This window comes from Podarcis cretensis, assembly GCF_951804945.1.
Source record: "Podarcis cretensis genome assembly, chromosome: 4".
NCBI classification, from domain to species: Eukaryota; Metazoa; Chordata; class Lepidosauria; order Squamata; family Lacertidae; genus Podarcis; species Podarcis cretensis.
The window spans coordinates 99,104,888-99,117,729 of record NC_137173.1 but is presented as its reverse complement, the minus strand read 5'-3'; the positions used below and the strand labels follow the sequence as shown (position 1 = coordinate 99,117,729).

Below are 12,842 nucleotides of genomic sequence, written 5' to 3'. Positions count from 1 at the left end.
CTAGTGAACAGGTCTATATAAAAAAATGGATATAAAAAGTGTTAGTTTAAATGTTTTTTTAAGAAAGTAGAAAGGCAATTGCAATCAAATGGAATTCTGATTTTGCTTGACCTCAATATATATATATATATATATATATATATATATATATATATATATATATATATATATAAAAAATTCTGATCAGTTTGTGACTTCTGACTAGCTGCTATTATATGGTAATCATTTAAAATTTACAATTTTTTAGACCTGCACATTACAAAATATATTTTCAATATGCTTCTTGGCACAGTCACTATATAGGCAATGAATGAGGCATGAACATGGAGAAACTTAGATGTACCATCATTTGGCAGATCTGACTAATGCCGTGCATTACCAGGGTCAGCTCCACCAATTCTCTTAAGACTCAAAAATATTTTGAAGGCATGAGTATCTTGGTTATTTGGGGAATCTCTGGAGATTAGGTGTCCATGATAGTATAAAGTGGAATATGGAAAAAGTTGTCTCTTCAAACTGGAGCAAACAATTAACCCAAAAGAGATGGAATTAAGGTCATTCGGGAATATTCTTGCTAACATAACTCAATTTCATTGTGGAGCTAAAAACTAAACAGCTTCGTTTGCACATCACACTATGCCAAACACACTAGCAACAAACCAACAGCTCGTGGTTAGTGAGGACAGAACTTCAAACCACAAGTCTAATTTCCAATGACTTGTGAAGCAGCTGTACAGAGGACCAGAGAGGTGCAAAGCACCCACAAGCTCCTCTCTGGAGAGTCTGCACATACATGTGGTGCTGCTAAGCCATGGGTAATTAATTTTGGGAAATCTTACTTTGTTAGAACAAGGAACTGATTTGATGACCTTCTTGAAATGATGCAAGTTGCTGGGCTCAGAGCTCCTGTTAAGTTGTTTGTTGTTATGATCTGATTGTTATTTTCATTTTGAACTACTATGGTTTGACTTGGATTTGCAAACCATGGCAGGGACACTAAGAGTTAGTAAGGGAGTGAAAATGAGTGGGCGCAAGTCTTCTCCTAGTTTAGAGAATGCTAAACTAGACTCCATATTAGACTGCTAGTTGCATTTATATATGAAGGTGGAGAAGTGGGCAAATCAATGGTTTTCATCAAAAGATTTGCTGTGGATTTAAGAAGCAACCCTTTTCACCACCATGTTGTCAACAAACACAAACGAAAAGCAGATGAAACATTTCCAAGCCATGCCTGAAGTAGAAACAGACATCAACTGTGTAGTGTTCATTAGAATAGGATTATAAAGCAATTTACAATCACAGATACAAGGCAGCAAACAAAAACAAAACACACAAACAAAAAAGAACCTCTGCACTACAAATAAAAACTCTAGTGATTATACTGTAAGCTCTGTTAAAAGGAATCACATTAAGTTACCATAGGAACGACACTGTAAAAGGCTTGTAGAGGTAAGAAATGCATGAGACGTTAGCATTTAGTGACAGAGATGAAATGAAAACCCTTCTATTGGGAATGGGACACAGATGGATCTGTGTTAAGTGAATAAATACAATTAAATCATAAATAACTTCAAAGGAGCCAGTGGAGCAGAATCAAATACAGAGAGCAGTTAGCCAAGAGGACACAAAACCATAAAGAAGAAGGAAAGCGAACTAAAGAAAAGTTTCCAAACAAAGCAGGGGGGAATGGTTCTGCTAACTGAATATCTGATCCCTCTTACTAAAACTAACATTAGATAGATATATCTAATGTATCTGAAGAAGTGTGCATGCACACGAAAGCTCATACCAAGAACTAACTTAGTTGGTCTTTAAGGTGCTACTGGAAGGAATTTTTTTTTATTAGACGTTAGAGGGTAGATATATTCCTGTATTTAATTTCTAGGCGTTTAGACTATGAATGGCATGAATTTGCTTTCAGTTTACTTGCAAAAGCTGATCATAAGTATGCATCACAAGGCTTCATAAACAATGCAATGGTATTATGCTAATGTCATGTTTATCTTTTCCATGTATCGTGCCACACCAGATCTTCCTTTTTGAAATTACCAAAACCCACAAAAATTACAGGAATATTTAAGACAGATTTTTATCAGAGAGGGAGAGAGAGATGCTCAGAGCTGTATATCAATTGAACATGGGCAAATAAAGTTAAATAAAACAGAAAAAGAAGTTCACAGAAGGAGCTGTGTTAAGTCTGCTGCAGAGAAATCAACGAAAAGTCGTGCGGTACCTTAAAGACTAACAAATTTACTGCAGCATAAGCTTTCATGGACTAAAGCCCATTTCATCATATGCAATAAAAGAAAGATAATTAAAAATGGTCATATTTCAAAGTGTACGCTTCTACTCTCAGATAGGACTACATTTTTAAAAGGTTGGTTAAGAGTTCTCAGCCAAAGGGAATGAAGGCCTCAGAGAGTAAGAATGAAGGAAAGAAAATAAGGGATGATAGTGGAAGAGACCTCCAAGAGGAAATATAAGAGCCCCAATTAATTTTCCTTTATGTCTCCAATGGTTTGGATTTATGTTCCGGTTTGTTAAACAAATCCCGAAGGTTAGAAGGGTAATGCATAGAAGTGAGTTCATATGCATATCCCTTCCAAATTTATGACTTAAATAGCAAAACCTGTGTTTGGAACTTATGCTAGGATTAAATAGGTGTAAATCTGGGTCCAATGAAATTTGTAATGATTATTAATGAAAATGTCATAGATATGGATGTCAAAAAATGGATGAATTACACATGTGAGTTAGTGTGCCCATTTGAAGAATGAGGAGAATAGCTGTGATTCACAGACAAGAATGAAATGCCAGGTTGCTCAGGGCAACTTCCTGGAACAGGTTTATTCACGTGGAAGAGGAGTGAATATCTACTGAACTCTAGAAATTATAAAACATCATGAGCCCCTGTTCCATAATATCAGTCATATAAATTTAATTCACAAAAATAAGTAAATCTATTAGAAACTAGTTGAATTAAATAAATTAGTAGATTTAGCAATATAGCACAAAGCTCTTCTAAATGCAGACAGACGATGCCATATCCTCCATAATATGTTGCCATCAAATACAAAAATCAGCTTATTGGGTCTTTTCCAGGCTTCAGAATTAAATTTGAGCCAGCCTTTCACATATCTGAAAAGCTTCACTTTCAGACTTTATATAAATACTAAAGGTAAAAGGTAAAGGACCCCTGGATGGTTAAGACCAGTCAAAGGCGACTATGGGGTTGCAACGCTCATCTCGCTTTCAGGCCAAGGGATCCGGCATTTGTCCACAGACAGCTTTCCGGGTCATGTGGCCAGCAGGACTGAACTGCTTCTGGGGCAACAGGACACAGTGACAAGTGCCAGAGCGCACGGAGTCCACCCCTTGTGTTTCTGCCCATTGTTGTTCTAGGTAGGCCTCCTCAAAGCAGCTCAGAAAAGAGAAGGAAATCATTCAAAGGGCAAGTATTTGTGAACAAACCATTAGCTAATTATTCAATTTAAGTATCTGTTGCTGCACAGAACAAAGTATTGTCCTGCTGCCATGCTACAAACTGTAGAATCTGGATTGCTAGCATTGATCCAGAAGTGCCTATTTCTCCACTCACTTCCAAGAAAAAAAAGGTATATCAATAACACCATATCAACAAAAATGTGTACCAATGCACAAAATCCATCAATGTGTACCACGAAGATTCAGGAAATACTCCAGCTCCCTTATTCGATACCTGCCATCAATATTGCAAGTTTCCAGTGGAAAGTCTTTGTTCTGTGTCTTGGTGAGATTACCTGCTATTCACAAAGAACTCTGTAGTTACAAACTGCTGCATTCATCACACGTCAATCATATGTAACTTATGTAAAATATTTAACCTTTTAACCTTCCATTATCCTCTTGCTGGTAGCTTAAGGACCTTCCGAGCCAGCTAGGCCATAGATCATATAGAATTGTTACTGAGACCAGGCTAGCCGCCAACAGAAGTTGGGGATTTCGTCTCACCGGTCCCACACTTTGGGACACTCTTCCAGCAGAAAATCAACAGACACCCTTATTTTTTTTATTTTCAGGTGTCTCTTGATAGTCCTGTGTTTACATTTTTTGATCAGCCAGTTATTATGTTGATAATGATTTACTATTTTGACGGTATGTTATATTCTATTGCATATACTACTGCACACTGCCAAGTTACATTGTATGAATTGTCAGTATATAAATACTTTTATAAATAAATAAAAACCAATGAGATTTATGGGATCTGCGACAGCCACGATGCTCTTGCTTAGGAACAGCTGCTTCTGTCTCGCTGCATATAGTCTGCTTACTAGGCCAAACCACCACGGGATCAGAAACAGAACGCAAAGCCACGTGAATTGGCGTTGGGGACCTTTCTGGATCCCAGCCTCACAGGCCAAATTTGACAGCTGGGTGGGGCTCCCCACTGGTTAATCACCTGACAACACCATGACACCAGGTAACTTTTTAGTCCTGGACTTCAAAGCAACACGAGGCACTTACAAAGAGCCTTTAAGCCACCTGAGACTTTGGTTTAGAGCCAAAACCTGCTTTCTGCAGGGGCACTGGTAGAGACAACGTACAACGGGTAATACACTTTAAGCCTTATGATTGTGCATTAGCAGCTGCATCTGTAGATGTCCCAGGCCTGGTGTCATATAAGGCAGGTGGGCATGCTTTGAGGGGATATGCTTTGCAGGCCTCTGACAGGCCTGGCCCATAGTCTAGATGTTTCACACCCCTAAAATAAACATTTACTCTATCAGGTCAGAAATGAAATATTATTAAGCTTTTCACTTTAGTTATTTACTGGAAATAATCTACATACTTTTAAAATTTAAACTTTTTTTGACAAGATATTTGTGTTGCACATTTCTAAATTCTTCTAAATTCTAAATTGTGTTGCACATTTCTAAATTCTTACACTATGCATAATTCTGTCGCAATCATCATCTTAAACATTTCCTATTACCAAAGCCACCAAAAAGCTGAAATGCAACAGTAGTGAAGTGTTTATTTATTTATATTACTTAGAAACTCCTCCCAAAACAGAGTAAATGTGCTTGCAATAAGAAAACACAAATATACAAGCCAAAAAATCTTAGGTTACCCAGCAGCCTCCTATTAACTTATGATTCATAGATTCATACCAGTATAGAATTGTAGAACTGGGAGGGACCATGAGGGTCATCTAGCCCAGTGTTTCCCAACCATGGGCCATGTGGCCCCCTGGGGCCCCTAGGATGTTCCAAGGGCCCCCCAGGTGAAAATCACATAAATGGGGGTCACAGCATGAGGCTAGGGGGGCACAGAGGGAAGTGAGAAGTGAAGGGGGGGAATCATTTTTTATATTTAAAAAATCTTGATTGGCTGGCTATCCGCTTGGCCAATCACAATCAAATAAGAGAGTGGCCCACCAGGACCCAATTTTGTCACATATGTTTTCTTCTTTAGTGATCCTGGTTTGTTTCCGGTGGGAGAGGGTGATCACTGAGGCTCCCATTTTGACCAGTGGAGCCTATGATCCAGAACCCCGAGGTCAGGTTAAATGTGATGGTGGGGTGGCAATGGGTAGGGCATGCCAGAACTGCTTGTTCCTGCTGCCACAGTGCTGAGCCTGCTGAGAGCCTGGGCCTGACTCTGCGAGGTGCAGGGTTCAATCTACCCCATGCCTAGCCGATCAGGGCCTTTGGATGTTGCCAAGGGGCGCAGGGCCCGTCGGCAGCATCGGCCAGGCTCTGCAACGCACGGGGTGAAATCCGCCTGAGCGCCTAGCCTAGTGGGGTCATCTGGTGCTGCTGACTTGCATCTAATCAATAACTAAGTGTCTACACAGAAGAAAGCCGCAATGAGTTCAGTGAGCCTTACTCCCAGGTAAGGGTGTGGGGGGGCTATAGCGTTTTATCTAGGCAGCCAGGGCTTCTCCGGATGGCAAGGTATTTGTGCACCAGGTCAGTGCTTTTTAAACTGCTCCCATATATACAGAACTCCCAGTGCGCCTTCTGGCCTGTATCTGTAGGTTTCCCCCTCTGTGTCAAATAACTGGCGTCAAATAAGTGTCGTGTACTTTTTATAATACATGGAAGATGGATCTCCATCGGGAAGTTCTGGACTCTCCTTCCTTGGAGGTTTCTAAGCAGAGCTTGGATGGTCATCTGTCATGGATGCTTTAGCTGAGTTTCCTACACTGCAGGGGGTTGCACCAGGAAGATGACCCTTGGTGTCCCTTCAAGTACTGTGGTTCTGTTTTTCTGCTTCAACAATGTTTCATTATGGTCATATAATTTTATGTAATTGTATTTTCTATAAATTATAAAAAAATATTTTAAAACATGTGCTATTTAGAAACAAAACATTTAAATAGCTATCTTTATACCGTAAGTAGGATGGGGGGGCATGGGCATATCCAGGATTTTTGTTAGGGGGGCAGGCTTTAATTAGAGTGGCAGAACCGCAGATTTGTATTGATTTGTATTGGTTTTTTTCTTATTGGGGGGCAGCTCCCCCTCCCTTGGCTACATCCGGGGGCGGGGGCACAGGAAGAAAACAGGATCAAAAGGGGGCCGCAGTCAGAAAAAGGTTGGGAAACACTGATCTAGTCCAACCCACTCCAATGCAGAATTATTTTGTCTGACAAGGAACTCTAACCCACGATCCTGAGATTAAGTGTCTCAGGCTAATGACTAAGCTATGAAAGGTATGATAATCATGTCACCTAAGGGCAATACATTCTATCAACCTCAGCTGTACTCCATTTGGAGCGGGGAGATGTGACCAATGTAACTGACATGATCAATAGGCTTGATTTTTGTATATCCAAAATTAAGTACTGAGCAATCCTCCAGTGGGCGGGGGTACAGTTGGGATAACAGCCAAGGAAAAGCTGAAAGAGCAAAGCCTGCAATCAGATACATTATTATCAAGACTTAAAAAGGTAAAGGTAAAGGTACCCCTGCCCGTACGGGCCAGTCTTGACAGACTCTGGGGTTGTGCGCCCATCTCACTTAAGAGGCCAGGGGCCAGCGCTGTCCGGAGACACTTCCGGGTCACGTGGCCAGCGTGACATCGCTGCTCTGGCGAGCCAGAGCCGCACACGGAAACGCCGTTTACCTTCCCGCTGGTAAGCAGTCCCTATTTATCTACTTGCACCCGGAGGTGCTTTCGAACTGCTAGGTTGGCAGGCGCTGGGACCGAGCAGCGGGAGCGCACCCCGCCGCAGGGATTCGAACCGCCGACCTTTCGATCGGCAAGCCCTAGGCGCTGAGGCTTTAACCCACAGCGCCACCTGCGTCCCTTATTATTATTATCAAGACTTAAGCACCACTTAACACAGTGGGACTTAATTTTGGTTAAACATTGCAAACAATTGTGCTGCAATGTAGACAATGTCTTCAGAAAATGTTTGCCTTGATACACAAACTGCTATCCTGTTTCCAAGTTCCTTAAACTGTTCTTAATCCACCTCTGTGGAAGTTTTGGTTGGTTGGTTGGTTGGTTGCAAGTCACTTTGGGTTGCCTTAGGCAGGATAAAGCAACTAACAAATGTAATAAATAATAATATAATGCTATTCAGTGTGGCTTTGCATTCCAGTGCAACATAAGCAGAGGGCTAGCATGAAAAATCAGTTCTGCCTGCATTTCTTTAGCCTCTGTTACTTTGTGCATCTGTATATTTTGAATGAATCTGGTAAAAATAATTTAAATGTCCCTGTAAAAAAAGGTTTTATTTTAAAGAGAAACAATGAAGCACTTATTGTGCTCCATCACAGACAGCGGACAACACTTCCAGTTTTAAGAACAGTGCATTCAGGTCAACTAAGCACTTATCCAACAATTAATCATTTATTAAAAGAAGAGTTCCAAGAGATAAGGAGATTATCTGACATCAGACACAAAACAGTTGCACTTTTGAAGATGTTCCCTCATCTCTCTCTCTTTTTCTTCCCCCATCCTTTTGTTCTTTGTGTGTGTGTGTGCTCCTTTAAAACCAAACACCACCACAATATTTACAATTAATACAGACAATGCATGAAAACCCAACAAATGCATAGAAAAATGATAGTACTTTCATAAGAAAGCCCCACCCCTCCAGCTCTCCTCAAACCCTTGCAAATTACTACAATAAAAAGCACTAAACCATTAGAAGACAAGGAATGAAGAGGTAAACATAAAGTGAGAGAATAGGAAGGAAAAAACAGTGAAAAGAAAAATATCCCGTCTAATACTCCTAGAACCTTGATGTCTGTTGTGCCTGGAATTCTTTAACACATCTTTCAAAATCCATCATTATATTCGAACATTTCCATCGAGCCTTTGGCTCCAGTAGCCCTCATCATTCTCCTGAAATGAAACCTAAGGACTGTATACAAATTTGCATTTGCGCATGTTCATCTCTTCTTATCCTTACTTCTCCTTGATGCATCCGGGCTCCTCCACCTTTTATTCTAGCCTATGCACACCTTCTGTTCTTTCCTGTTTTCTTGTATTAATCTGCATTTTTATCCGTTTATCCTGTCCTCTCTTCAATAAGCTCCTGACCGTTCTATACACACACAACTGCCTTGTAAGGTAGGTGAGGCTGAAAGAGAATAACAGACCAATGCTTCACAACTGCCTAGAGATTTAAACCTTGGTCTCTTTACACCAAACCTAGTCATCTATCTGAGGTGTACACAACTAAAACCATATTGATGGCCTATTTCATTTTTACTACCTCAAGGGGGCCATAGTACTATATTCACCTCAGGAAAATACATTTTTGTTTCAATTTTAAATCTGTGTTTTGTTTTTAATACATTTTGGGCAAACCACCTTTCCTCTTCTACAGCTTATGTAATGCAGATTGTTTTTTCTTTATTCTGGATCTGCACAGGTCTCCCCAACGCAGTGCCCAGATGAGGGAAGTTATAGGGTCCTTCAAGGAATAGAACTGGAGAGCAGACTCCCACGGACCTTTGTGGAAGAGCAGAACGCTGCTGTTTTCCATTATTAAAAAGATCCAGTTGTTCAACGTAACTCCACCCAGTTTTGGCTAACGTCTCTCTTACACCATCCCACATCATTCAGGAAAGTTCCTCCAATGTCCAGGGGAGACTTTGAGAGAGGAGGAGTAGGAAGGTTGGATGGAAACGTCTTCTCCTATTCACATTTCTCAGGATCGAAGCCAAGAAAAGGAATTCTGGCAACAAGATGCCACCTGGATAGAAATGGCTAGTAAAAGGATCGGATGTAGCTGTTGCAGCCAAAATAGCACCGTTGTAACAAAAACAATATAGGAATTGATTTTCTGGAAATGAGTTTTATTTCCATTTTGGTATTGTATCATATAAAACCGCATAATGACAGCAGCATATGCACTTTAATTACAGTGGTGCCTCGCAAGACGAAATTAATTCGTTCCGCGAGTTTTTTCGTCTTGCGATTTTTTCGTCTTGCGAAGCACGGACTTTGGAAAAGCTTCAAAAATCAACAAAGTCTTCAAAAACCTCAAAAAAGGCTACCACACCGCGTGCTATGAGTTGCTCCTCGAAGTGAATGCACGGTTTTAAGAAAAAGGAAACAAACTTGCAAGACAAAGGAAACAAACTTGCAAGACGTTTTCGTCTTGCGAAGCAAGCCCATAGGGAAATCCGTCTTGCGAAGCAACTCAAAAAAACAAAAAACTCTTTCGTTTTGCGAGTTTTTTTATCTTTTGAGGCATTCGTCTTGCGAGGTACCACTGTATGAGTTACATATGACCCATGCAAAGGGACAACAAGCTGGCTTCATAGGCGGTTGAAGGGAAGGAGGAGGTCTCTGCAACATTCTGGGGGCTGGGGTACAGAGTTCCTGCTCACATGGACATGCAACATATTACACACCCATTAGCTAATAAAAGTTTTCATTCGTCAGGAAATTATTGCAGAGCGGTACAAAATGATGGTGTATTTTAAAATAATGCGTGGACGTCCTATGGAATTAAGGGATGTGGTTACCACACCATAGAGTACAAACTTCCTACCTGTTGGTGGGATGATTCCCGGGGACATAAGACCAGGGACAGAATGCGGCATGATATGTGAATTCTCTGGAGAGGTGACACTTTGAGTCCGCTTAGGAGGCCGACCAGGTCTGGAACTGAAAGGGGGGAAACCAAACAAAAAAAAAACAACTTTACAATTAAGCTGTTGTCTTACACATCATTTCAAAGTTGTTTCAATTGGTAACATGGACTGTAAATAAATTTGTTTCAAGGACGGTTGCTTTTGCAGTTAGATGTAATAGACTTCCATCACTAATTAGATTACATGCTGAATTCATTTTCCTCATTGAAGATCAGCCGCGCTTGATGCATAATTCATAGCCTGCACCTCGTTACCTGCTTCTTCATATTAATATCTATACACAGTTTGAATTGCCTCGTTTGCATATGCTAAAGTTCTGCATGCAGCCTTCAGCATGAAAATTATGCACTAACTTGTAATAATTATTACAGTCAGCCTGCTATTGATTTATGAGACTTTTAAAAACCAAATATGTGTAGTACTTGTAATGAATGATATTTTAAGGTTCTTCAGGAAATTAAAAGGCAATGGCTGCCTAAGGAAATGTTCTGCTTGTTTGATTTAATACTACAGTTAGCTGGGAGGTGGAATGAAAGAGTGATTCAGACCTATAGCACATTTTTCGATGATATGTTTTATTACTTCGCACTACTACCCTGATATCTAGATGATAAATGACAATACATATCTAATATGTGAAAAGGTCTTGCAATTTCTTTATTTTTTGTCACGTAAAAGATAAGTCAAGTTATCATTTAACCCTTATTCTATTTTAAAGCAAAAAAAATCTTGCTTTAAATAAGGCACATTATTCAGAAAAGGCTTTGAATTGTTTGTAAGGCATCCTTGAAAAATTGCAGTCCTGGCACCTTACATCTGTTCTGTGTGAATACATAGGAGGAGGGATTGTACACATTCCCTAACTCTGAAAGCCTTTAGATTTTGATTTACTAGAATATGGTAATAAATACACAGATACCACTATTTTGGGACCCCATTCAGAAGAAATGTTCACCACAGAAAAACGAAGGTGAGGTTACTTTCTGCTGACTGTACAATAGACCCTTCACACAACAATACCAGATTGGAATAGCCAATCTCATGGAAACCTAAAAGCAAGCAGCTATGTGAGAGGCTCCTCCCTGAAGTCTACTGTGCTAAACTGTGGACAATCCATAAGGAAGGCCTAGAAGTGTTCCCTATGCCACAGGCAGGATGGGCATTGAATGGGATTTCACACAGTTAAAAGGCAACAAGGAGAAACATCAAAAGTGGATGTGAAAACCATAAGGTAAAGGGACCCCTGACCATTAGGTCCAGTTGTGGCCGACTCTGGGGTTGCGGCGCTCATCTCGCTTTATTGGCCGAGGGAGCCGGCGTACAGCTTCCGGGTCATGTGACCAGCATGACTAAACCGCTTCTGGCAAACCAGAGCAGCGCACGGAAACGCCGTTTACCTTCCCGCCGGAGTGGTACCTATTTATCTACTTCCACTTTGACGTGCTTTCAAACTGCTAGGTGGGCAGGAGCAGGGACCAAGCAACGGGAGCTCACTCCGTCGCGGGGATTTGAACCGCCGACCTTCTGATCAGCAAGCCCTAGGCTCTGTGGTTTAACCCACAGCGCCACCTGAGTCCCGTGAAAACCATACTTGAACGTTAAAGTACAAAGGATCTGTATGCATAGCAGGGTTGTTCTTTCTACGTGAATTTACGGAGCAGTACCCAAGTATGTTAAAAAAATACCTTCTGAGGCACTTTTGAAGAGTAGGGTAGTATGGTCAGTTGTTTGAGCAAGTTGGAAGAAGGGTTTTAATGGGGGTTCTTCAGATTAAAGTCCCTATTATGGGACAAGTAAATTTTAAAGAAGCTTTTTTGCTGCCTACAAGCTCTTTTGATAAAAAAGGGAATCCCAACAGTTAAACAACAACAGCTGCTGTTATATAAAAAAATTCCATTGAACTCAAAATTCTGCTGTTGAATTTATTTATTTAAATTATAGAATTTTAAAATGTTACATTACAAATTAAACTTATTTTTATTACACCGTACATTTATCTTCCATCACTTCAGTATTTATTATTTATTATACAGTCGAATTTACCTTAATATTGCCAGCCTTTTCAACTGCACACCATTTTTTTCATTATACCATACTCATCAAAAAATTTCCACTGCTTCTTAAATACCTGTTTTAGTTCTCTTATTCTACTTGTTACACCCGCTAACTCTGCATATTCTAACATCTTAAGCTGCCAATCCTCCTTGCTGGGGACCTATACACTTTCCATTTTTGGGCCAGCAAGATCTGAGCCACTGTTATTGCATATATTTTTCTGACTCCTGGGAATCTCTGTCTGGCTAATTCCTAACAAAAATGGGGTTTTTTGTTGTTGTTTTTTTGGAAATGTTGTTTTAAACACTTTTTTCATCTCATTATATATCATTTCCCAATATTATTTACAATTTTGCATGCCCACCACACATGAAAAAAGGTTCCTTCTACTTCTTTACATTTCCAACACAAATCCAATTCCGCCTTATACATTTGAGCCAATCTACTCGGAGCTGAATACCATCTATGGATCATTTTCATAAAGCTCCACTGTTGAATTTAATATGACACCCTACACCTTACGTTTCTAGGCCTTGTTTTTGTTAAGAAGAATTACACACACACACACACCCCACAGGTAATAGTGGTTTGTTAAGTCAGCTCCAAATATCAATTATGTTTATATGATGGGCCTCATTTTCACTGTGGCACTTTTCTGCATGGAAGAAGTAAAGGTTAGAG

The 12,842-nt window shown here is 40.2% G+C and overlaps 1 protein-coding gene across 8 annotated transcripts in view; it reads right to left on the bottom strand.

The window, feature by feature from the left end:
* The window catches only part of DACH1 (dachshund family transcription factor 1), a 372,289-nt gene that overhangs the window by 200,525 nt on the left and 158,922 nt on the right, over positions 1-12,842 (bottom strand). For all 8 annotated transcript variants that reach the window (XM_079972643.1, XM_079972639.1, XM_079972640.1 and 5 more), the window contains exon 2: positions 10,004-10,119. In XM_079972643.1, coding sequence (XP_079828769.1) covers positions 10,004-10,119 — 116 coding nt within the window. The remainder of the gene's footprint in view (positions 1-10,003; positions 10,120-12,842) is intronic.